Genomic DNA, 14270 nt, shown 5'->3' on the forward strand with positions numbered 1-14270 from the left:
ACCTTATCTTCCTGCTGGTACACTTTGCTGACCTTAAGATCCCGCACCATTTATACATAGCCTCCATTTAAACAAATGGTCTTCATATCGTGATGGCTTAGACAGTGGGCTCAGAGCCAGACTACCTGTGTTGGAATTCCAGCGCTGCCACTTGCAAGATGTGTGACCTTGCACAGAATTCTTCACCTTTAATATGAGGACAACAAGACTACTCCTTTCATCAGTTCTGCAAGTTTTGAATGACTTACTATACTAAAACGTACAGAACAGTGCCCAACACATAGTATTAGCTATTATTATCATTTTATGGAAAAAGACTACCCCAGTATTGACCCATAGCTCTGAAGACCTAACTGCTGAGGCTCTGAAAATTCTTGTGATGACATCTGAGGTGTTTATACATGTGTTAACTTGTGACTATTTATGGTCACATTGACCAAATAGGCTGATAAAGGGCAGGTACTAAGGACACCACCTCTGTGTCTGTTCCTGGCCAGCTTGACTCTCAGTCAAGTGGATACTGTCAAAGCCTTAGGTCCTGCATCATCCTTTCTCCAGCCTCCTGACAGCTCCCTGACCCTGTCCAGTGGACCTGGGGAGGGCGCCCAGCTTCCTTTGTGCTCCCTTATAGGTTAAAGCCCTCCTAGGCATTCCAGCCTCCCCAGTCCTCTTCCTCATGTAATAGCAGCAAACTCTTCACCCCCCCATGCCTATTTCTGTATGCATCCTCAGCACCCTGCTTCCTAGTAAATCAACTGAGGAGACAAGTGGCTCCTTAATAACAATGAGTTTGGTACCATGTTTCAGAGAATCTCTGAGTTCAAATATGAAACAAAAATGTTGATAAAATAGGAACTGATCCCATGATCAGACTCTCAGCCACTGTCTTCCTGCCCACAAATATTGTCTTCTACCCTTCTGAATATTTTTCACTTTACTTTTTTATATTGTTTGAAGTTCTATCAGTTGGAGCACACACACATACAAATGCACAGATACATACACACAGACATACATATACATACACAGACATGCAGACATACAGACACACACATTCACACACAGACACACAAAGAGACACATATACCCACACACAAACACACACATAGACACAAACACACACACATGCACACGCACACACACATACCCTCACACACACAGACACACATGCATATGTGTAAAACAAGAAAAACTTGCAGTCATTTTTACTTTCTCATAAAGTAGCTCCCTCACCTATCTTCGGAGAGCAGCTGCAGTGAAGAAATCAGGGGTAGAGCAGGCAGAGATCCCAGGTCACAATCTGGCACACTCGAGTGTCATCCTTTCCTGTTGTCTTCTTTTTTCCAAACAGCAATGTTGGAGCCAGGAGCTCTAGGGTGCATGGACCTGGGAGTTAGAGGCGGAGAGAACATAAAAAGATTTTAGAAAGTGTCCAAGAAACATTTGTCTAAGTCAAAATGTTGCCTTTTCCTTGTCCCCACTGGCACTCAATCTTCTGTACCTCATGGCCATCTTTTCTCAGGACCTAGAGCGTGGGTTAGTGTTAGAGTTAGAGTTTCACCTTGTACAGGCCATGGGATTTGCGGCTGAATCTGAGTCCTAACTATCAGCTGCTTCTCACCTCATCCTTGCATGTTCGTTCCTTTGGCTTGGAAGTTGTTTTGCTGCCTCGCCTACCCTGAACTATGCCTCGTTAATACCCTCCTTCCCCCTAAATTTGGTCCCATCTCCTAGCCTCACAATCTACTCTTGTCAGAGCACTTTGTGGTAATCTACTTCTAGGTGTGTTGTTTGATTAGTGTCTGCCTCTCTCACGAGCTGGTAAGCTTGGTAAAGACAAGGCCGAGACCCTTTCTGCTCTCTTGCCAATGAATCCTCAACACCCAGAATCATGTCTGGCATGTATTGAGCAATACATAAGTGTTTGTTGAATGGATGAAGTAATGAACATAAAATATGCTTTATGTACTAATGAAACTAATGTGCAGATGAGCTTTTGGAACACTTCCCATTCATAAATCAGGGAAAGCTTATAGTCGTTCTCGGACTGCTCAAATCAGCTCTTAGAGTAAGTAACGAATTAAGCATCTTTTGCAGATGATCTGTGTAGAGAGATTCAGGGGAAAAAGCATGACAGAGATACCATGGACTACCAGAAGAATGAACATGTCTGTCTTGGAAGTAGTACAACCAGAATGCTCCTTAAAAGCAAGGATGGCAAGACTTCGTCTCATGTATTTTGGATATGTTAATAGGAGGGCCCAGTCCCTGGAGAAGGACATCATGCTTGGGAAAGTAGAGGGTCAGCAAAAAAGAGGGAGACCCTCAGTGAGATGGGTTGGCACAGTGGCTACAACAGTGAGCTCAGGCATAGCAATGATTGTGAGGATGGTGCAGGACAAGGCAGTGTTTCATTCTGTTATACATAAGGTCACTATGAGTTGGAACCGACTCAGCAGCACCTAACAACAACATATCTCATTTACAATTTAAAAAAAAAATTTTTTTTATAAATGGGCCCTTTCCTAATTCCTGCTTCTCTTTAATTTGCTACCATAAAAAAGCCAATGCTAAAGCTAGTGAGTGGCCATCCAAGATGCATCAATTGGTCCCAGACCACCTGGAGCAAAGAAAAATGAAGAACACCAAAGACGCAAGGAAAATATTAGCCCAAGAGACAGAAAGTGTCACATAAACCAGAGACTCCATCATCTTGAGAAGAACTAGATGGTGCCCAGCTACCACCAATGACTGCCCTGACAGGGAACACAACAGAGAGTCCCTGACAGTGCAGGAGAAAAGTGGGGTGCAGAACTCAAATTCTAGTAAAAAGGCCAGATTTAATGGTCTGACTGAGACTGGAGGGACCCCAGAAGACATGGCCTCTGTACTGTCTGTTAGCCCAAAGCTAAAACCATTCCTGAAGCCAGCTCTTCAGACAAAGATTAGACTGGACTATAAGATATAAAATAATGACCGTGAAGAGTGTGTCTCTTAGCTGGAGTAGATACATGAGACTAAACGGGCAGCTCCTGTCTGGAGGTGAGATGAGAAGGCAGAAGGGGGGAGCTGGCTGAATGGACATGGGAAATCTGGAGTCGAAAGGAGGAGTGTGCTGCCACATTATAGGGAGAGCAACGAGGGTTACATAACAATGTGTGTATAAATTACATATGAGAAACTAACTTGAACTGTAAACTTTCACTTAAGCACACACACATACACACAAAAAAAGAAATTAAAAGATTATTTAAAATGCTCAAAAAAAAAAAAAAAGCCTATGCTGTTGAATAAATATAGTTATCTTGGCATGGCAAATTTACAGTGACATTAGGATTTGAAATATTATTAGGTTCAAAAAGTAAGACCCTAATGTACCCAATAAAAATCTAAGGTTTTACTTTTAGCAGTAACCTTTGTTCTAGAATAAAGTATTGGCTATGCAAATTCTTGTATTTTTCTTCAAATCAATTCCATTAGGATGAGGAGAGAGGGCAGGGGATAGCATTCTCAGCTTTTTCTTTGGAATTCCCTTTCCCCATTAAAGCTTCTCTTAATACATATTTTTGTCTACTTGTCAACAGTGACAAGTAAAAATGGTGCTAAATAATCCAGCATGCTGACTAAATGACTTCTGGGGTAAAAATAAATGGAAAAATAGAACAATAGCAATCCCTATGGAATGAATATGTTAAATATACTAATTTGCAATGAGCAGGAAAATGTTGTGGAACAAATTTAGAACAAATGAGAAAGACAAGGAGGAGATAGAAGCTTATGCTGTTTTCTGATTTTATGTGGAAAAAAGAATGGCAACTCAGCCATTTCTTCTTCTTTGTGGAACTCTTCATCCTCTGTGTCTCTGTAGAAGGATATACGGAGTAAGTAGCTACTGCCATTGTGAGGTCCAGGGCAGAACAAGGAGAAGGAAACAAGTAAGACAAAACAAAAGGCTAATAGAAAACAAAAAGAACACTTAAGAAAAATGACAGGAGAGAAACAAGAATTAGGTACATGTGACATTGTTTCCATAGTGTGGTCCGAAGGGGTTGGAGTGCTGCTCCTACTGTGTTGGGTAGATGTGGTCCACTGGCTGGTGCCAGGAGTGTGAAGTGTTTCCTGGAGCTGTGTCTTCTTGGTGATATCATTATCCATTGCCACTCTGCTTTCTTCCCAGAGCCATACGCCTCTCAGAGGGGGAAGAGGTGACAGAGGAAGAGGAGCAAAAGAGGAGTGAGGAAGGTCCAGCATCTACTGATTTCAGGCAAAGTCAAGGCTGCCAAATTCCACCTCCCAGAGCAAAAGATGCTAAATGCCTGGGCAGTAGCAGGGGTGAGGCAGGTGGACACTGGGCAGGTGGGAAGCTGGAGAAGCTCCTTGTCTTATACTGTAAAATGTAAAGAGTGCTGAGAAGCCATCAGAGAAGCCAAGAAGAAAATATTGGATAATAGAATAATAGAGCAGGGAAGTACCAAGACAGGATGCAAGGAATGTGGAGGCAGAAACTAGCTAAAGAGGAAGGCAGGAGTCACTGTCAGAGGCTGGTTGCTTTTATAGGCGTGGTGGCAAATCCAGGAGCTAGAAACACTGGGAGTGATATTCTCATATAAGCGTTTTTCCTTTTCTTATCACTCATATAGATTTAGAATATCCCTGTGCAAGCTTCGTTTTCACTAAAGGACAGCTTCTTCATTTTTATTTCCAGGAATAAGGGAAAGGCCTCATGTCCTACACTCAGCCCTGGACTGGTGGCCTCAGGGCTGTGACTTGTATTACTGTCCACGTGGGTAACTTCAGCAAAAGCCTATGAGTGAGGCTGGTTTTGTAATTATCTTAAGGATGAGAAAGTCAAGAGGTCTTCACTTTTTAGTACTATATTTTAAAAGGTTAGAGTGTGCTCTGAGGAACACAGCCACATGGTCTGGGGTCCGGAAGCTGGTTAAAGGGACTGGAGATGTCCACCCTAGAGAAGAAGATATTGGGTACGCGTGGTAACTCAGATGGGTGAAAGGCTGCCGTATTCTCTGTTGTAGTAGCAGTAATAACTAGTCCCAGCAGCTGGGCAGGTGGGTTACATGCAGTTCAATGCAAGAAAGACCAGGATGTTGGTTTGGGTTAGCGATGTCCAGCAATAAAATGGGTTGCCTAGTGAACCAGGGAGCTCCCTGACAAAGAGAGTGCAGACAGGATCAGATGTCCCTCAGCCAGGGATGTCGTAAAAAAAAAAAAAAAAAAGTTCTATGAACTAGATAGATTCTGTATCAGATGGCCTCTAGGTTCCTTTTCAGAGCTGAGAGTTTTGTTTTTAGTCCTTAGAACTGTAAGCCCTTCCCCATGATAATGCGGCCTCAATAATGTAACCCTTGGAGATTAAGTGGAGATTTTGTAACCAGTTAGTAACTTGCACCCACACTTCTCTGAACACTCAGATCACACATTACTATGTATAAAGACTTGTTCTCTGGCTCAGAAGTCTATGGTTAGGACAACTAGTTAATACACAGATATGGCACTTTAGATATACAAAGAATGTATACATTCACACCGACTCTATAGGTTTTGGTATTATTTCCAGGTTATCTTAATTCTGCATTCTTTCATTCCTAAACCTGCAAATATAGTAATGCATATTATTCACATTTAACAAAAGAAATATGCAACTTAACAGCATTTTACTTATAAATTTTGCCTGAAAAGAAAGGGAACAGTACTAGAAGTTTCTGCACTTAGGGTAATTATTAGGGGAGAAGAGGAGTAGGGAAAACGTGAGAGAAAATTATAGACTCTGCTCTGTGGTATGCTAACAAAAAAATGTTTGTTCACAGGGAAGATTTCCAACAACTGCAGGGTCTCTTTTTATGTTTTATTTTTGGGAAAAAAAAGGACAAAACAATTCTGGCAATTTCGAGTGTAATTTTCTAGTAGTCCTGCTAATGTAACAAGCATTTGACTGCTTTTCCATTCACGTTAACTGCCACCTGGCAATGTGATACGTGTACTCCATTTTTCTCTCCTTCCACCTCCACAGTTTTTATTTTAGGGGCTAGAGTTTCACCCTCTAGTACATTCTGGGGAAGATCCAGTGCGTGGTCCTCTCTCTTGACTCTTCCCCACACTGTTTCATTAAGTTCTGATTCTGTACATGCAACCAGATCACCTTCTGTTATGAGTTTCTGGGCTCTCTTACCATTTTTTTTCCCTCATGCTATTATTCATGTGCTCGAATTCTTTTCACTTCATTAGTTTTGGTTTCACTGGCTAATGTATTTCTTATAGAGAATACCCCTCTACCCATGTTTTGCTGAACGGCTTCCAATATTTGACTGCCTCTGACATTATTTCACATTCACATTCTCCCCTGTTGTTCATTCTCAGCATGGTATTTGTCACATACACGGCACTTTGACTTTGAGGTATGCGAGGGAAATCTTGGTGCACCTTCCCTTGGCCCCTCTCCTGGCCATGAGGATACAATCTTCATTGCTGGGTTTCAAGTCCCAGAATTCAGAGAAGAGAGACTAGTCAGTTTGTTTTAAATTGTGGGGATTAAAATTTTAAGGCTCATGACTATATGTTTTCCAGTTAAGTTTATATTTATTTATATACTTCTTTCCTATCTTTTAGTTAGGTTCATTCACAAAAATGGAAAAAATGAATTGTGTCTTATACAGACAGTGTGTCTAGCAGATCAGTATTTGTGTCTTAAGTTGCCTACTTTGAGAAATAAATTGCTTATAGACCATCTAGGTTTTTACAGTATAGTTAAAATCTTTTTAGAAAAGAGATTGTAACAACATTACCATGTGTTCTAACCCCCAGAAGTTATTCTATCCCTAAGCAAAGGCCTGGTTAGCATAGCCACATTTATTACACAAAATTTTACTTTCATAAAGAGTTGGAGCAGTTTCTCAGTTGTTGTAGATGGGCTTGTCCCACAATTACTTTTAACCAACTATTAAGAAGAAAATGAAATATGCAAATGACATCACTCCTAAAATTTCACTATGAAAAGTTCGTATCTCCTGTTTTTCAAGAGCAGCTGAAACACCCTTCCCTGTCACCCTACTCCCGTTGTTCACTGTGGATATTTACGTACAGTTTTAGGATATAGTTTCAGTGGGTAGACATATTGGGTTTCAAATCAAATTTCCTTAGTTTTATTAAGGTTTACCATTACCAAGTTCATTGTCATTTTTTTCAGCCACTGTGAACCCTACCCAATAAACTGGGATAGAAAGGAAGACAGATGCATTATAGCAGTACCAAAGGGGGTTTCTGTATTTTATGAAATTCTACTTAAATAGAATTGAGAAAGAGAGTGATCAGGAACTTGCTGTAAATGCAGCTGTACTACTACTTTTTTTCTCTTTCTAATAAGTTATCTCTTTAAAACACTGAATTATAATTCACAAATGTTTTAACCAATTGTACAATTTTATTCTTATGATTATGGGGGAGCGCCATCTTCCCCTCCTCTGTCAGGGCCACCTTCATCTACCAGGTGATTCTGTCCATCTTGGACTCAGGCCCTTCATGTCTCCCTATCACAGTGCATTGCCGTTCCTTGCGTACTGCCATGTTCCCTTACTGCTCTGTGAGGGTTTTGAGGTCTGACTCAACTCTGAATCTCCAACTAGTGCTTAGAATATAGTAGACTCTCAGGAACTGAAGTGTATGGGGTTACGGAAGCACGAAGCAAGCAGACTCCTTGTCTCCAATCTTTGCTCACTCTCCCATGCAGGAGGATGTCCTCATAACTACTATACTTTGGTTTTGCATGTTCACGTAGCTTCCCTAGTCCCCTTTCCCCTAACCCCAAACTCCCCAGATCCAAGTCTACCTTCTCAAACTCAAAACCAGTATATTCGCTAACTCAGCATCCTTGAGGTCTGTACATGATTCTGAGCATGTCTCTACTCCTTTCCTCAGGACCAGCTCCCTCTTGACTTCCATAGGGCACTACTTCATCTCAACTTCCAGATTTTCCTCCCGGCAGAAAGAGCTTAGTATGCTCTCCAGTATTCCTGTGGGGAGGGGTCACCTGGAAGGGAAGGGTGAACGTTTGCAGCAGGAACCACACATTTATTTTCAATTTCGCTTTTTCACTTTCAGCGTTTTTATATTGCTTCCCTGCAATTTCCCTCCTTGGGCTTTTTCCGCAGATCAACACTTTCTGCGTTTATCTTTTGGAACAAATTGACATGCTGTTTTTTGGAGGTTCTGGTAAGTTGTTTCCATTCTACTCTTCCCTTAAAGGAGTCTAAAGTTGAGATAAGGGCTATATAGCCTTGAGCATGGAATGAGAGCCTAGCAAGTTAGGGTTCTTTTGTCCTAAGCATTTAAATGGCCTCAGTGTTAGTCAGTCCGGTTGATTGTGGGTCCATCCAGATTCATTCAGCCAAGTTGAAAGTGGTCCACTTAGCTTGGTGGTTGAGTGACAGCACAACCAAAGCAACTGGGGGCATAGAATCTCTGGACTTTGGAATAGGTATGGGGCCCTTCTATCTGCTGTTTAGAAAAACACCTAGTGTGAATGAACGTGTGTGAGAGTGTGTGGGTGTTAGTCTGTGTGAGCGTGTATTTGAGCTTAGATATGTGTGAGTTAATCTGGGAGTGTGAAGGCAAGTATGTGCCTTACAGGTGAGTGTGAAGGTAAGTGTGAACACGTGTGTGAGACATTGAGTGTAAGCTGTGCGTGTGCCTTACAGACAGGTAACCTCTACCCCCAACCATCACCATTCCTCCCATTTTGTAGAGTGGACGGAACTTCAGACTGAGTTGGATTTAAATCTCATGTAACATTTACTTGGAGATTGTGCAGATTGCTTAACTTTTCAGCTTACTCTTCTCTAAAATGGAAATAAAAACGCTGACCCTGTAAGATTGCTGTAAGGATAAATGTAATCATGTGTATAAAGCACTTAGAACATAGCAGGTGCTCAATTACTGTTATCACCTGTTATACATGTACACACACATGCAAACACATAAGTGCACACACAATCATGTGTGCACACACCCACATATTCACACATGCATACACATGTACATATCACACATGCCTGCACACACACACACACAAATGCTTACTTGCGTATGCTTTTTCCTTTCTCTTTCTCTCTCGTTTTCTTCTTCTCTTGAAATTGCTACCCATCATCTTTTCCTTCCCCTGATCTACATTGGCACATTCAAACAGTTCTTAAAGAACACTGTGAACAGTTCTTTCTCCACGCGTTCCTCGTGAATTTTTAGTTAAATGGTCAGCGTTCCTTGTGCCGATGCTCAACCAATGTTCTGTGACTGATGCCATAGTTACTCGTTGCCTCTTAGCACAGATTTTGTATTTGAAAGCTGCAGCCTCTCTCCACTGCCTCACAACATGTGTTGATTTTGGAAGTGCCCACCCAGGCCTGACCCACAGATGTTTGCATTGCAGCGGTGTCCGGGATGCTGTCAGCCGTGTATGGCGTGGCCCGGAGCTGTGCAGCCGCCGCGGCTCTCCACGCGCTCTGCTTCAGCGCCGTGAAGGTAAGGGGAGAACCGCCACCCCCTGCCACCTCTCTCGTAGTCTCTTGGTTTAATCAAACAGGTGTTTTTTTCCAATTACATAAGAAATGGGGCCTGAGCTGATCGAGGAGTGCCAGAGCCTGGCTGGACAGGCCATCGTGGGGTTAGATGACACTTCTTTGCCCCTTGGAGAGGTCCTGCCTGGGCTGGCAGCCTAGCTGGCTGCCCCTCTGTAGAGGTCTCGCTGCCATGGCCACTTAATGACCTGAGGAGAAGCTTCTGCTTTACAGGGTGATCACCCTTTGCTCTTTCTGAAACCCACTCAAAAGACAGGTGGTTGTTGTTAGGTGCTGTGCAGTTGGTTCCAACTCATAGCGACCCTGTGTACAACAGAAGGAAACACTGCCTGGTCTCGAACGACAGTAAAGAGTTAAAATTGCATAAAACTATATGGACAAAGGGGACAGGAGAACATATAACAGCAACACAATTTTAGAATCTAGAAAACAGATAGTCTCTAGACTTATCCAAATGGTGAAAGTGGAAACTTAGACTGGCAGCAAAGGAAGCCTAAGACATGAAAAAACAAGTGTCTTAGGCTGGGTTCTTAAGCAAAACCAGTAAGGCGTATAAATGTATAGAGAGAGAGGTTTACATCAAGGAAATGGTTCACACAGTTGTAGATAAACATTAGCTTCAGAAAAACAAAAATACATAGAAAACAAATGTCACTATTGTCCATACACGACTCAACTGTGAATATTCACATATTTTTAATGTTTTGAATAATAACTATATTATATCTGTGATGGAAGAACGGGCGAGGTGAAGTGTGTGCATTGAGTGGAGGGCTGGGGAGGGCAGTGAGAAATCTAAACACAGTCTTCCACGTCAGAAGGTCAGGAAATTGGATCTGTTGTGGTTTGTTGCTGTTGAGTAGACTCCAACTCATGGCTCCTGGAGGCCCCACGTGTGCAGAGTAGAGCTGTACTCCACAGGGTTTTCAGTGGCTGATTTTTGGAAATAGATCTTTAGGCCTTTCTTCTGAGGCATCTCTGGGTGGACTTGAACTACCAGTCTTTTAGTTAGCAGCTGAGCGTGTTAACCATTTGTACTCCAACTTAGATCCACAATCAACGCCCATGGAAACAGCAGTCAAGAAATCAAAAGATCCATTGCATTGGGCAAACCTGCTGCGTTAATATCACATGCAAGTAAAATTCTGCTGAAGATCATTCAAAAGCAATTGCAGCAGTACATCTACAGGGAAGTGCCAGGAATTCCAGCCAGATTCTGAAGAGGACACGGAAGCAGGGATATCACTGCTGACGTCAGACGGATCCTGGCTGAAAGCAGAGAACACCAGAAGGATGTTTACCTGTGTTTTATTGACTATGCAAAGGCATTCGGCTGTGTGGATCATAATAAATTGTGGGTAACATTGCGAAGAATGGCAATTCCAGAACACTTAATTGTGCTCTTCAGGAACCTGTACGTAGATCAAGAGGCAGTCGTTGGAACGGAACAAGGGGATACTGATTGGTTTAAAGTCAGGAAAGGTGCGTGTCAGCGTTGTATCCTTTCACCATACCTATTCAAACTCTGTGCTGAACAAATCATATGAGAAGCTGGCATCAGGATTGGAGGAAGACTTGTTAACAATCCATATTATGCAGATGACACGGTCTTATTTGTTGAAAGTGAAGAAGACTTGGAGCACTTACTGATGAAGATCAAAGACTATAGCTTTCAGTATGAATTACACCTCAGTGTAAAGACAACAAAAATCCTTACAAATGGACCAATGAGCAACATCATGAAAAATCGAGAAAAGATTGAAGTTGTCAAGGATTTTATTTTACTTGGATCCACAATCAACATACATGGAAGCAACAGTCACAAATTCAAAAGACGCATTGCATTGGGCAAATCTGCTGCAAAAGACCTCTTTAAAGTGTTGAAAAGCAAAGATGTCGCCTTGAAGATTAAAGTGCACCTGACCCAAGCTGTGGTGTTTTCAATTGCCTCATATGCATATGAAAGCTGGACAGTGAATAAGAAAGACCAAAGAAGAATTGATGTCTTTTAATTGGGGTGTTGGCAAAGAATATTGAACATACAGTGGACTGCCAAAAGAACAAACAAATCTGTCTTGGAGGAAGTACAACCAGAATGCTTCTTAGAAGCAAGGATGGCCAGACTACATCTCACATACTTTGGACAGGAGGGACCAGTCACTGGAGAAGGACATCATGCTTGGTAAAGTAGAGGGTCAGCAAAAAGGAGGAAGTCCCTCAATGGGATGGATGGACACAGTGGCTGCAACATGGGCTCAAGTATAACAATGATTGTGAGGATGGTGCAGGACTGGGCAGTGTTTTGTTCTGTTGTGTATAGGGTCACTATGAGTTGGAACTGACTCGATGGCACCTAATGACAAGATGATTTCCCCCTGGGAAAATGTCATATTAATGGAGCCTTAGGTAACTCTGAAAGGAAGCTTCGTAATGGTCAGTAGATATGAGTGGAATGTCAGGGATTATGTAATCTCTATTCCACCTTCTTGGCTCCAGTATCCCCACCAGTAACCTGACCAAACAAATTTTGATGCCTCCAATATACTGAAGATATTTAAATATTGCCAGCCCATCGATGTGAGTCCAAGTGGTATGCCCTCTGCCAACTCCTGGCCAGCCCTCATCTCCAGCCACCTGCCTCTTTATACAGATGATGTCTTCAAGAGTTTAGCAAGATCTTTTCCTACTTACTGCCTCAAATGAAGAGTGGAATTTGTGTGTCAGACCCTAAAACCTTCTTTCAGTCTTGCTTCATCTAGTCTGGCATAAATTCCTCAGAGTCTGTGCCTTGTAGGCAAGCATACTTCTCTGGTTCCCAGTGTGGACTCGGGCTTTTCCTTTTTTGAATATTTTATTGAGCAATTAAATGGGCTTTTAAAAAAGAGAGAGATAGGTGTCTCTTCTGGTAATGCTATTTTGACCAGGCCCCACACTTCTTCACTTTCCTTTGCAGCCCTGGCTAGTAAATAGCATCTGATGTAAATATTTTTTGCTTTGGTTGATGGAGATGTGAACATGCGAGCTTTTTGTTACTGACCCAGAGGCTGAAAATTTCGCATTCAGTGGTATGACTATACATAGCAGTGACTCTGCTGTGTGTTCTGAACATATGAGAGGAGGTAAAGACAGTCCTTTGTCCTTAAAAAAAAGCCCATTGCCATCAAGTTGATTCAAACTCATCGTGACCCTATAGGACAGAATAGAACTGCCCCATAGAGTTTCCGAGGAGCGCCTGGTGGATTCAAACTGCTGACCTTTGGTTAGTAGCCGTAGCTCGTAACCACTACACCATCAGGGCTTCCCCTTTGTGCTTAAACCAAACACCAAACCCATTGCCATCGAGTCAATTCCGACTCATAGCGACCCTATAGGACAGAGTAGAGCTGCCCCATAGGAGCTTAAAATTCATGAAAGATGATAACGTGCTGTGGCCAATAAAAGAGGGAAAAACCAATCAGATCAGGTGCTACTCAGCACAGCCTTCAAACATTTTAACTCTGGGCTGAGACCCTGGTCATATGCAGCCAAATGGTTTGATTAAAAAGTTAGAGGTGTGATTAATTGACCGTTACATGTGGAGGAGGTGATAAGGAGATTAACCCACTAATGGAGAATGAGAAAGAGATGATAGGATACCTGGGCAGGATGTGTCAAAATTATGGAGAACCTTGGATGCTAGGCTGGAAATGCATATTTGGGGTCCAGTGGGTAACGGGAAACTGTTGTGCTTCATAAGGGTAGGGCTTGTGTGAAGGGAACTTACAGAAAAAAGAAGTCACCAGTTCTAGGTTATTGAATACCATAGCTGAGCTGATGGCTCAATGGTGATGGTAAACTTAAGCATTAAAAATTTCCAATGATTGATTTCCCAAATCTCTCTGTGAATGACTAGACCACAACCTTCACCTCCCTGACCTTCAGTCAGCTGTCTTTGTGCCATCTCTCTGTTAAATCACATCTGTTTACTCTAATCTTTGTCTTGTGATAAACCTTTGTCTTAGGGCTCATGCTTTTGAGTCGACAAGATTCATTTGTTAGTAAAAAAAAAAATAATTCTCTGATGATAGAATCATGATTGAATCTATAGAAAACCAAATATTCTTCATTTGCAGGATGTTTTCCACAAAGCGACAACTCATAGAACAGCTTGGATTACTTCCTAAAAGAGGCTTGTATTCCCTGAAAAATCCATTTCATTTGATGTGTGCTGGATGCTCATTACTCCCAGCTCAAGTATTATCAAAAGTAATGTACACTCCTGGGATTGTTACAGTCCTTTTTCTGGCAGAATTCTTAGAGGGCTTTTGAAATTATTGAATAACTTGGTATTCAAAAAGAAGGTTTTTGGGTTTTTACCTAGTTATGGGACAGGTGCTACCATTCCTGTACACCTCCATCCGCATATCAGACACTGCCAATTGATCACAGCAGCTTCTCTCCCTGAGGTCATAGGGCCTCCAGAGATCTCCAAGTACTTATTACAAGCGGCCACACCAACTGGTCAGAGCTGGCCTAGACTCGATTTACAATCCCGGGTCAAGGTTTTTTGGCTTGTTGATTTCTGTTTTCTCTTCTGTTTATGGCATGCTATGTTGTTGTTGTTAGGTGCTGTAGACTTGATTCAGACTCAGCAACCTTACAGGACAGAGTAGAACTGTCCCATAGGGTCTCCAAGGCATGGCTGGT

At 42.2% G+C, this 14270-nt stretch overlaps 1 protein-coding gene across 2 annotated transcripts in view; it reads left to right on the forward strand.

The window, feature by feature from the left end:
• Nucleotides 1-14270, forward strand: part of PCNX2 (pecanex 2) — a 360390-nt gene that overhangs the window by 95519 nt on the left and 250601 nt on the right. For both annotated transcript variants that reach the window (XM_049868166.1, XM_049868167.1), the window contains exons 14-15: nucleotides 8113-8223; nucleotides 9437-9528. In XM_049868166.1, coding sequence (XP_049724123.1) covers nucleotides 8113-8223; nucleotides 9437-9528 — 203 coding nt within the window. The remainder of the gene's footprint in view (nucleotides 1-8112; nucleotides 8224-9436; nucleotides 9529-14270) is intronic.

This window comes from Elephas maximus, chromosome 24, assembly GCF_024166365.1.
Source record: "Elephas maximus indicus isolate mEleMax1 chromosome 24, mEleMax1 primary haplotype, whole genome shotgun sequence".
In the NCBI taxonomy this organism is placed as follows: Eukaryota; Metazoa; Chordata; class Mammalia; order Proboscidea; family Elephantidae; genus Elephas; species Elephas maximus.